This window comes from Dipodomys spectabilis, unplaced genomic scaffold (assembly GCF_019054845.1).
Source record: "Dipodomys spectabilis isolate Male_0828 unplaced genomic scaffold, ASM1905484v1 ptg000081l, whole genome shotgun sequence".
Lineage (NCBI taxonomy): Eukaryota > Metazoa > Chordata > Mammalia > Rodentia > Heteromyidae > Dipodomys > Dipodomys spectabilis.
Genome location: NW_024870758.1, coordinates 23,936,333 through 23,949,082, shown reverse-complemented (window position 1 = coordinate 23,949,082; position 12,750 = coordinate 23,936,333). Strand labels below are relative to the sequence as shown.

General features: G+C 36.3%; 1 protein-coding gene across 2 annotated transcripts in view; it reads left to right on the top strand.

Moving 5' to 3' along the window:
* Baz2b (bromodomain adjacent to zinc finger domain 2B) overlaps positions 1–12,750 on the top strand; it is a 297,821-nt gene that overhangs the window by 178,593 nt on the left and 106,478 nt on the right. For both annotated transcript variants that reach the window (XM_042683418.1, XM_042683416.1), the window contains one exon: positions 1,905–2,051. In XM_042683418.1, coding sequence (XP_042539352.1) covers positions 1,907–2,051 — 145 coding nt within the window. In that variant the 5' untranslated portion in view covers positions 1,905–1,906. The remainder of the gene's footprint in view (positions 1–1,904; positions 2,052–12,750) is intronic.

Here is a 12,750-nt window from a genome sequence, read left to right as displayed (position 1 = left end):
TCAGGCCTTCCTGTTCTTTATAAGTATCATACTGTTGATGAATACTAGTCATTTACTTTATATGTAGTCTTCCAATTTGTGTGTATCATGGTTCTACTGAAGTTTTGTGTTATTGCAAAGAATACCATAGAGTTGACATCCTCTTCTTGAGATATCAAGATGGCATTCCATTTAATTTTAAATGATGCAGTTTGTACTCTGTAAAGGTACCTTTCTCAATTTGTATTTAATAAGCATTCTGGAGGAGAACTTTAGATTATGTAAATAATCTTGTTTCTACTAAATTTGTCACCTCCTACTTTTGTTATCCCTTTGATAAACAATTGCTTTAAAAAAGCCTTTCTTGGGCTGGGAAGTTCTCTCAGTGGTAGAGTGCTTGCCCCTCATGCATGAGGCCCTGGATTTGATTCCTCAGCACCACATAAGCAGAAAAAAGATGGAAGTGGCACTGTGGCTCAAGTGGTAGAGCGCTAGCCTTGATCTGAAGAGCTGAGGGACAGTGCCCAGGCCCATAGTTCAGCCCCCATGACCAACAACAACAACAAAAAAGCCTGTTCTTAGACTGTGGTAAGCCAATCATTGTTTATGGATTATTCACCCTTACAAATCAGCCTTAACTTCAGGTAAATGCCTGTCTTCAGCCTTTTACCAGAGAATAGTAGTAAACAAAATGTGAAAGCAGTATTTGACTTTAAGATTTCCTTCAGTGTAGGGTAGCAAGAGTTAGAGTGGATTGTTAAATTATTTCCTTTCCTCCCTTCCTCCTCCCCTTTCCTTCTTTTCTTTTACTTCTCTTCCCTTCTCTTCCTTTGTGTCCTCTTTCCTCCCCTCCCTTTTCCTCCCTTCCCCTCTCCTCTCCTTTCTATTTGGACAGAGTCACTCTACATTATTACCAAGGCTGGCCTCTAACTCATGAGCTTTCCACTTCAGCCTGCCAGGTATCAAGGATTATAGGTGTGTGCTACTTACTGCACTTGGCTCATGAAATTTTCTTGATTGTTTATGATACTATATGGTGGAAGGTAGGGGTGGCATGGTCTGAGGCTGACCCTGGACAAAAAAAGCAGGACCCTATCTAAAAATAATCAAAGAAAAAAGCTCACATTGTAGAGCTACTGACCTAGCAAGTATAAGGTTCTTAAGTTCAAGTATCAGTGCCATAAAATATAGTTATAATAAACATCATCATCATCATTATCCTTTGGTAATTTAAAGAGGATGAGGTATTTTATTAAGAGTGCAAACATATTAATTTGCCTAAGTTTATGGCATTATACATTTATGTAAAATTAGTGTATTCAAACTACTTAAATTTTTGAATGTAAAAAACTCTTAAAAGTATCTAGAATACTTAAACTTAAATCAAACTCAGTGTAAGAGAACATGCCCATAGTCCCACTTGTGGGACTGAGAGGGGAAGATCTCACAAATTTGAGTCAGCATGGGTGAGGCTATTTTCAAAAATAAAATCATTTTCTGTTATTCTGAAAGAATACCTAAGATTGGACGAGTAAGAAAATGTTTATTTAGCTCAAATTTTAGATAAGAAGAGCTGACCACTTTTGGTGGCTTCTCTTTATCTACTTTCTCTTTTCTGAAGAGCTAATTCTTTTCCAAAGATGTGAGAACTCACTCACTCCTGCTCAGTCCCCCAAGAAAGGCTTCACAGTCCCACTTAAGGACCTATTACAGAATTAAGCCTCAACATGACCTTCGGTAGGAACATTACCATTTTCAAGACATAGATGTATTTTTTTGTCCATATGTTATTTTTCTAAAAAATGTATATCTCTGATATTTATATGTCTATATACACACATCTGTATTTAAAGCAAGACATCTAAATATGTCTAATTCTTTTGAATAATTGTTTCATTCCGAATATTGCCATTTTTCCCTTTCAGATATGGAGTCTGGAGAACGGTTGCCATCCTCAACAGCCTCCTCTACTACACCAACTTCCTCTTCCACCCCTTCTGTGGCTTCGGCAATTTCTAAGGGTGGCCTTTCCACTGGAGCTGCTTCGCTTAGCCCTACAATCAACCCATGTGGTGAGTTCTACTTATTAACTCATTTTCAGTCATTTTCATTTATAGTGTTAAGCTTGTAATAAAATATTCTGTGGCTTCCATTGGTCCCTGGAAAAGTTACTATGTTGGCTGGCACCAATGGCTTATGCCTGTAATCATAGCAATGCCATAGGCTGAGATCTGAGCATTGTGGTTCAAAGCCAACCCAGGCAGGAAATATCTCCAATTAACTACCAAAAAGTGAGAAGTAAAGCTGTGGCTCAAGTGATAGAGCACTAGCTTTGAGCATAAAAGCTCAGAGATAGCACCCGGGCTTTGAGTTCAAGCCCCAGGACTGGTGCATGCATACACACATGTGCACACGTGTATACACACACACGCACACACGCACACACACACATAATTTTAAAAAATCATTGTGTTAAATGTCTGGACTTTATTTTATTTTATTTTACTCTGAGGTAATACCATTATTCTGCACTTTCTGTGATTATTTGAAATTCTGTCTGGGAGTTTCCTTTAACTTGTTTTACCACTTAGTTAACCAATTAGTAAGTGTACAATCTTTTTAAATCACAGGCAGTGAGAGGATAGAGAAATATTCCTCAATGGTAAGATTAGAAATCAGTTCTATTAATCCTTTGCCCCAAACTGGCTTCCAGTATTTGAAATGGCCTTCACATATTCCACTCCTCCAGTTTGTTCACAAATATATAGACAGATTATTATTATTATTATTTTGGTGGTACTCGAGTTTGAAACTTAAGCCTTACATTTCCTTGACTTGCTTCTTGGCTGGCATTCTACCATTCTGCCACACTTCCTGTCCAGCATTTTGCTGATTAATTGAAAATAGAGTTTCACAGACTTTTCTACCTGGGTTGGCTTTGAACCTTGGTTCTCTAAGTCTCAGCTTCCTGAGTTTGAGCCACTAGTGCCTGGCCAAAAAAAAAAAAATTAAATTTGATTAACTCATTTGTTTAATGTAGGAAACATGTTATTCTTCAATCTCTTTTTATCATAGGGATATTTCATATTTATAAACAGAACAAAATTATAAAATTTATTTTTTGTACTTAAATTTATATTTTTTGCATGAACGAAGTGAATAAGTGAGGAATGTTTGCTTACAAAATACTCCAGCATATTGTGAAATATACATTATTTAGTTATTCATGTTTTTCTAATTAGTACAATAGCATGAAGGGTGTTATTTTGCATTATATTATCATAGGACAACTTCTAAAATATTCTTAGTGATTACAAAATTATCTATCTATTTATCTATCTTTATGATAGAATCAGGGGAGGAGAACTGGGGTTTGAACTTAGGGCCTCATTGTTGTTAGGCAAATGCTCTATGGTTAAGCCATACAGGTGGCCCTTTTTGGCACTGGCTATTTTTGAGATGAGGTCTTGATCTCATATATACTTATACTAAGCTTCACCCTATTTTAAGCTTCTTGTTTTTGCTAGCATGACAGGATATGCACCATGCCTAGATTTCTCCATTGAGATAGAGCTCTCTGCCCAGGTTGGCCTGAACCACAATTCTCTTGATTTCAGTCTTCCATGAAACTAGGATGACAGGCAGATAACACTGTACACAGCTATGAGTTGAAAAGGGATCTCATGAACTTTTCTGCCCTGATTGGCCTTGAAATGAGATCTTCCCATTCTCAGCCACTCAAGAGCTAAGATTACAGACTTGAGCCTTCAGTGCCTGGTTACATTATACATTTTTTAATGACCCTTCTTTTCCTGTATCCTGTTAGACTCTTTATTAAGTAATCAACAAATTTGTCTATATTCTTCTTATGCATAACATGATGGCTGGATTCTAAAATTTCAATACCTTGTGCTAAAAAATGGTGATGTGAGGACTGAAGATCTGGCTCAGGTGGTAGAACACTTGCTTGGCAAAGATAATGCCTGAGTTCAAGCCTCAATACCACTAGTACTAAGGAGAGGGGAGGACAATGATGCTGTGCTTGGTTATTTTAGGTTACTTCGGTTAAGAGATTGAGCACCTTTGTCCTTCTATTCATTACTACCTCTTCTTTTTTTTCTCCATGTTAAGTCCACATTTTATTCGTTCTTTACATTGATTACATGCTATTTCACAGTGAGAATTTCCTTTCCTTTATCTTTTACTGCCTCTTTACTGCCTCTTCGATTCAGTGGATTCTTTTATTCTACAGACTTTACATTTGTTTCTGAATTAGTCTTTAACGTATATAGTATTGCACAAGAACTGTCTATTGCTTTAATGTTAAAGGGCTCAGTAGTATCCTTGAGTTCAGCTCTTGAGGTTTTTGTAAACTTTTTTTGTTCAATTGCTATTCTGAATTAATGACACTGGAGTTACCCAGTGTCAATGCTGATTATGTGTATGGACTGTTCTTTGTTAATGGTGATATGGAGGGAGTTGCAGAGGAGTGGGGTGTGGTGGATTGCTGAGCAACATCAGATGTCTCCTTAATCTAGAAAAAGAGCCTTTTTCAATTATTTTAGAAGAGTGCAGAAGTTTTATAATGAGATAGTTTCATTGATGAAAGTGTAGCTTCTTTTTGTTTATTTAGAAATACATTGCTTATTTTTTCATTAGGTTTTAACAGTCTACATCCGTAGCTCATTTCTTTTTTTTTTTTTTTTTTAACTTTCTAGGTAAAATGATTGTTTCCTTTTACAGTGTTATACTTCATGTTAACACCTATCAGACTGGGCATCTAGATCAGTGGTAGAGTACATAAGTAGATCAATAAATAACCACACCTTATGTTCCTTCTATCAAACAGGCCACTTAGGAGAAAGCTCAGTCTGTTGTTTTCCTGTCTTATTTAATTCACCATTATTTAATTCACTATTTTTGGCCCAGATATTTTCTGATAAACTCTCACTGATACCATCTAAGGATAGATTTATTTTCTCTACTAATTAAAGAATTGAAAGGCAGGAAAATGTTTAAAGCAAACAGCACAAATTTATTTGGGAAGGAAAGAAAATAAGGGGTGGTGAGTGGCCTTCAAGATGGGAGTCCAGGACTGGGAAGGTGGCTCAGTGGTAGAGCGCTTGCCTTGCGTGCATGAGGCCCTGGGTTCATTTCTCAGCACCACATAAGCAGAAAAATCCCAAAGTGGCACTGTGGCTCAAGTGGTGGAGTGCTAGCCTTGAGCTGAAGAGCTGAGGGACAGCACCCTGGCCCAGAGTTCAGGCCCCACAACTGACCAAAAAGAAAAAAAAGAAAAAAAATGAGAGTCCACAATCCCTTTGTTTGGACAAACCAGATATATGTCATAACCTCTATCTCCTCCTAAGTGGCATATTCTTTTATTTAATTGGTCCAGTGATGACTGTGGCCACCTGAGGTCTCATGATTGGTTCCCTCCGCTTCTGGGAACGTATTCTTTTAGTTAGGTCCTCACCACCATACATGCATTCATGTAGCTCATAAGGGTGGAAAGGGTCCCTCCACAAGCAGAGGAGAGGCAGGCCATGTGTTCAGCAGCTCAGGTAGAGCACGTGCACCCAGGGCCCTGAGACTTGAGTGACAGAATGTCACAAGAAGGGCAGAACATCCCCTCTTGTTCCCAGTTGTTCAGGCATTAGTCCCAGCAGCTTGTTCTGTCCTTTTACCTAGCCCAGGCAGCTGGCTCTCATGAACTAAATAATTAAATAAAATAATAAAATCTCCATAGGTAAATCCTTTTATTGTAAAACAAGTTGATCTCTCATTTTTACATATGTAAAGAAGAAAACAAAATTTTTACTGTTAAAATGCCGAAACTTCAACAGTTCTTTCATGAGTTCTTTGAGGTCATTCTGTTGTTTTAAATATTTTATTTTAGAGAAACACTTATTTCTTTCGTCTTCATAATAATGTCTATATAAATTCTTCTGAGCTATAGAGTAATTTGAACTTTATTTTCAAACTTTGAATGTTCAGCTGTGTTTCGTTGGATCAGAGATTTTGCACTTATAGGATAGCAAGCCGAACATGTCGACATCAGTTCCCTATGTCTACATCCCATGTGGGCATTGTGGGTCCTCCAATGTGGTGGATGTGTGTGTGTAGCTAAGGAACACTGTGCTCAAGGAAACTACCTTGTTGTAAATGAAAGCGAGCCCACTCTTTGTGAGGGGGAATCTGTAACCTCATCCTTCAATTGTATATCATTCCAAGTATAATTCTGAAAAATAACCTAGGTAAGAAAGGATCAGAGCCTTGAAGTTTTGGAATACTCAGCAGTAATATACAAGGACACTTGAAGTCCCTTGGAAGATTGCCTCTTGCAACACAGCTTGTATTAGCTTGTATTAGCTTACATTAACAAAAGCCCCAACAAACAAAAAACCCAAATACCTCAGTAAAGACCAATTTACAAGTCATGTGCTATTGGTCTTATTAGAATTTTTTTTTCCTTTTTTTTGCGGGTTGTGGGGCCTGAACTCTGGGCCTGGGCGCTGTCCCTCAAGGCTAGCGCTCTACCACTTGAGACAGAGGGCCACTTCCAGCTTTTTCTGCTTATATGATGCTGAGGAATTGAACCCAGGGCCTCATGCATGCAAGGCAAGCACCCTATCGCTGAGCCACCTTCCCAGCCCCAGAATAATTTTTCTTTAAGAAATTATTGTATATATGTTTTTCTAATTTGGGGAGGGGAAGGGAAATAACAAAATGCTTAAATAAGGATATAGGTTGGCCCATTGTAACACATTGTACAAGAGATACAGAATAAGATGTACAAGACACTATGTTGAAAATGAACTTTATAACTTGTGGGGGGCGAGGTAGCAGGAGGAGTTGGGGAGATAGGGAGGGAGGGGACTGTAGGGGAAAAACAAAGGAGGAGGTAACAATGCTGGACAGGAAATGCACTCATTTCCTTACTCATGTAACTGTAACCCCTCTGTACACTATTTTTACAATAAAAAAATTATTTACTCTGATAGCTCATACCTAAAATCCTAGCTATTCAGGAGGTTGAGATCTGAGGATCCCGGTTCAAAGCCAACCCAGGCAGGAAAGTCTTATCTTCAATTAATCATCAGAAAATTGGAAGTGGAGTTGTGACTCCAAGTGGTAGAGTGCTAGCTTTGAGCACAAAAGCTTAGGGATAGTGTCCAGGCCCTAAGTTCAAGTCGCACGACCAAGCAAAAAACAAAAAACAAACAAACAAAAAAACAAATCCCCCAACAACAACAACAACAGCAACAAAAAAGACTTTTAAAAAGCTTCTAATCCTAAAAAGAAATTTGGACCAGCTTTCAATAAATATGTAAGCACAATAAACAAAAGCAGTTAAATAAATTATAGACATTGAAAAACAAAAAATTAAAATCTTAGTTGAAAAAAAGCCATGAATGTTTGTTTTGTTTTTGAGATGATGTTTCACTGTACAATTAGGCTGTGCTGGAACTCACAATCCTCCTGCTTAGCCTCTTTAGTACTGGGGTTTCAGGCATCTACCACCATAGCTGGCAAACCACAGATATGAGCTAACAACTTAACTAGATAGCTGTGAAGAACAAAAGGATCAACAGATTACATGACTCATATTATCTAGGTGCAAGTAGCCATATTAGTTTACTTTAGGGCCCTGAGGGATGTGAAAACTATGCCACTGGAACCTTTGTGTAAAAAGCTAGATAATATACATTATATTGAATCTCAATTTCAGAAATATTCAATAGTTTTTCTACATATTGGTTTCAGCCAAAAGCTAAGTAAATGAAATATAAGCATAATTTTACAAATAAACTTTATAGAGTGAATCTGTTTGAAATTATTATTTTTATAGAATGAATCTATTTGAGATTATTATTATTTGGTATAATATATAGGGATTTGAGAACTTTAAATGATAGTTTGTACTATAGACCATAGGTTTTCCATCCATTTATGAGCCAATAATTCTAAACAAAGCATAGGGAAATACAGAATATATAGAACCCATAAGCTGTTTAAAGCTTTTCTAACTAAAACTACATTAAGAATGGTTGTTTTGTCATCATTGTTGTTGGTTGGTTGTGGGGCATGAACTCGGGGCCTGGGCACTGTCCCTGAGCTCTTTTGCAGATTGCTAGCACTCTACCACTTTGAGCCACAGCACCACTTCTGGTTCTCTGTTGGTTAATTGGAGATGAGTTTCATAGATTTCCCCGCCTGGCTTGGCTTTGAGCTGGGATCCTCAGATCTCAGCCTTTCGGGATTACAGGCTTGAACTACCAGCGCTCGGCAGGAATGGTTTTCATTTAAAATTTAACAGTGATTTATATATGTATCTTAATTGTAGATCTTTACATATGTGTGCCAAATCACTATATGTTGAGGAAATTGCAAGTTGATTCATTAGGTCTTAGTTTAGGGTAGATGTTATGTTTAATATTTAATTATGAATAGGAAACTGTGGTAAATAAACTTTGTACAGATAGGTAATTCTATGATGAGTAATCACAGACTGAGGCCTCTTCTGATTTTATATTCTATATTCAAGATGGATTTTCTCGCTCATATGTAAGGTCATGTAGAAGCATTCTTTTCCAGGGCAGAAAGGGTAATAGATAGTATGCCAGCTCAGTTGGACTCCTTTCAAAGAGATGTCCTAGAAACTACACCCATACATTTCCATTTACATCTCTTTCTTCAGAACTGTGTGAATGGTAATCTCAGCTTTGAAAAAGACTAAGAGAAATAGTTTATAACTAAGTATATTACTATTTTGAATAAAATAATGGTTCTATTAGCAAGAGCAGAGGAATAACAAAAGAACAAGCTGAGGAGTAGGCCAAGGTCACATAATTTAGAACTTTTAAGTATGGTATTGGGAATTTATGCAGAATAATATTAAGAATAAGAACTCTGCGTCAAAAGGCTTTGAAATTGAATTTTGGTTTGTCCCTTCTTTAGCAATGTGACTGTGAGTAAGTTACCCTTTTCTCATTTAATGTGGTGTAACAATACTTCCTTTGTAAAATTATGAGGGTAAGTGAGATAAAACCTGACACAGTAGGTGCCCAGTAAATTGTAGTCATTGTCTTCATACTTTCACCAAAAAAGGATAATTTTCTATGGTAGCATTGCTTTCAAAATGATTTCTCTAGCAGCCTGTTGAGCATCAGTTTACAATTAAGTAAAAGTAAATTATACTTAAATATTTATATTTAAGTATATCTGTGTATAGGAGAAATGATGAGGGCCTAAATTCAGGACTACTGAAGAGTGAATAATAAAGGCTCCAAAGATATTCAGAGAGTAGCTTCTTAAAGGACATAGAAAGTAAATTTGGGCCAGGAGGTGTTTTGAGATAGCATGACATGACTTTGGTATCTTACCAAAGATGTGACATAATGTGAAATGTGGAGAAGGAATACATTTTAAAAGATAAAAGACTTAAGCTGCCTTATTGATGTTACATGTAAGTAGAATACACATATTTATATAACTAGACTATTATTGGTGAAAGTTGTGAATTATTTCCAGCTTCTGCCAATTGCAAACAATGCTATTCTAAGGTTATTATACATAGATATTGATATGTATGAGGATGCATTTCCAAAGATATTTTCTTCTTTATCAGAACTACTGGGGTTTGGTGGTTTTTTTTGTTTTGTTTTGTTTTGTTTTTGCCATGTTGATATTAGAAATATTGATTCTTCTTAACACCTGGTGTTGTTAGACTTTGAGATTATTTTTTTTCAGTGATGAGCATAAAATATTTTATTGAAGTGCTTTTTTAGCTTTCTATTAAATTTTTGTCTTTTGGGATTTCCCCCTTTTTAAAGTACCTGTTTAGGGTTTAATGTATATCTTAATCAATTATTTATTTTTTTCCTTAAAGATTTATGAACTCTTTTCATAAAATTCTTTCATAGATTTCATAAACCTCTTTTCATAAGTAACCAGTTGCTAGATCTTTTTTAGTCAGTTTATGTATGAGATCTTTATTCTATGTTGTCTTTTGATGAACAGAACTACTTTTTTTCTTATGAAAGTACTGACACTTGAACTCTGAGCTTGGGCACTGTCCCTGATCTTTTTTGCTCAAGGTTAATGCTCTACCACTTGAGTCACAGATTCACTTGCAGTTTTTTGTTGCTTAATTAGAGATAAGAGTCTGATAAACTTAACTGCCAGTCCTGGCTTCAAACCACAATTCTTACATCTCATCTTCCTGAGTAGATAGGATTATAAGTATGTTTCACCAGCACCCAGCTCTGAATTTCTTTACTGTCTAATTTATCTAGATTTGTTATGCTTGCCTTTGTTTATCTCAAAGCTTATATATATATATATATATGTATATATACATATACATATATATATATATATATGTATATATACATATACATATATATATACATATATGTTATATATAATTTTAAGATTTTACTTACCTCTTGTCCATTATGCTATGTTAACAAAATAACTTAACATGGACAATTAATAAATAATTTAATTTTTTTATCACAATGCAGGAAGTTGGAAAGTATAAGATCAAGGTACTACCCAGATTCAGTGTCTAGTCATGTACTAATTTATTTTGTGTAGTTTTCACAAAATACCTGACTGGATACTTTATAGGGAAAGGAAGTTTATTTGGCTTAAGTTTCTGGTAGCTGGAATGTGCAAACACTATGATACTGGTACTACATTAATCTCTTCTGAAAGTGACCTATTCACCTTCTACTAGGTTGAAGGATTATCCTCTTAAAGATCATGTCATCTTAACACTACCACATTGGAGTTCTGTACAAGCTTTCAACACAGGAAATCTTATAGGACAAACCACATCCAGACTATGTGTTGACAAGTTTTCTCCACTATGGCACCCTCTTACTGAGTCCTCACATGATGAAAAAGTTGTATAAGGGACCTAATCCCATTCACAAGGGCAGAGCTGTCATGACCTAAAAATGTTCTGAGGCACCTCTGTTGATACTATTACATTGGAGATTGGATTCTAACATAAGAGTGTGTGTGTGTGTGTGTGTGTGTGTGTGTGTGTGTGTGTGTGTGTGCGTGTGTGTGCGTGTGTGTGTGTGTGCTGGTCCTAGGGCTTGAACTCAGGGCCTGGGTGCTGTCACTGAGCATTTTTGCTCAAGGTCAGCACCCTGCCACTTGAACCACAGCTTCGCTTCTCACTTTTTTGGTGGCTAATTGGAGATCAGAGTCTGGATATCCCTACCTGGGCTAGTTTTGAACCACGGTCCTCAGAACTCAGCCACTTGAGTAGCTGGATTACAGGCATGAGCCACTGGCACCCAGTTAACATAAGAATTTTGAGGAACACCAACATGGTGTTCTCTCATTTAGTATTACTTAAAAAGTAAATATGCTAGATATCAGACAAATGTGATAGACTGAATGAGCTTTTTGGTCTCGGAAATATCTCCAGCTTGGGCTGTTGATTTGTGTATCCGTCAAGTCAACTAGAAATAACAAATTGCTAAAGGCATTTTAATCAGGAAAAGATTTAATGAAAGGAATTAGGTACTTATAAAATTATTGAAGAGCAGCCTGCTGATCTCCATGAATAATTTCAGAGTGTTACTGCCTAATTGACCTGTTGAGGAAATTATCTCTGATTCCATTAAGACACCATTGTACCAACTTCTGACTTCATGACTGTACCATCTTCACTGCAATCTTGTGATCCTAATACTGTACAAGAAAAAAAGAGGTATGGAGAGGAGAAACAAAAGTCAGAATTAGCTCTAGGGCTGTTCAGTATAGCCTTTTAGATCTGAATCATCATATAGTACTTCATGAGCCAGGTTACCTCTTTTTTATGTTTTTGTTTGTTTTGGTCCTGATTGTGGAGCTTCAACTCAGCCTGGGTGTTATCCCTTAGCTTTCTCACTCAATGCTGGTGCTCTACCATTTGAACCATAGCTCTACTCTGGACTTTTGAATGGTTAGTTGATGATAACAATCTCATGGACTTTACTGTCCAGACTGGCCTTGAACCTCACATCTCAACTTTCTAAGTACCTAGTTTACAGGTGTGAACCAATGGCACATGGCTCAGATTATACCCATTTTTAATTCTTCCAAATATTCCTTTCTAAACAACTTCCCAACTTTGGTTGTAAGAGAAACTGGTAAATGTGGCTTTTTGCCAATATTTTTGTATCACAGGAAGGTGCAGTAAAAGATTGTTGAAGCAAACATTGAATTAACCAATTATCAGTGCATTTCAGCTTATCTGGCTAATACCCACCCCAGCCATATCTCCCCTCTCTGATATTGTGATTTTTTTTCAAAAATCATGTATATGATAGTTATTTTTAATCAATCAGTTCTTTTATTTACAAGGATATTTCAGTAATACATCTAATAACATAATTTTCCCTTGGTACAGAGTTCTCTTTATGAATATAAATTAAAACAAGTATAATAAATTCTTAATTCCAGAATGATATGGCTCAACTCTCATAGATAATAGCAAATATCTTCTTTCTTCTTTAAAGATTATAGAGGACTTTTTAAGGACTTCATTCCTTTTATACAGTATCACTAATTCTTTCTTCTGATCATATCTATCAGTATCATTCTTACAGCATCTATCCATAAAAGAGACTACTTAGAAAAACCCTTCTTTTATTCCTTATGCTCTTCTGACCATTGTCCTATTTTTTCCTAAATTTACACAGCCCAACTTCCATAAAGAGATAGATGCTAAGCTTTCCCTTTTGTTGCCTTCATGTATCTCTCAGC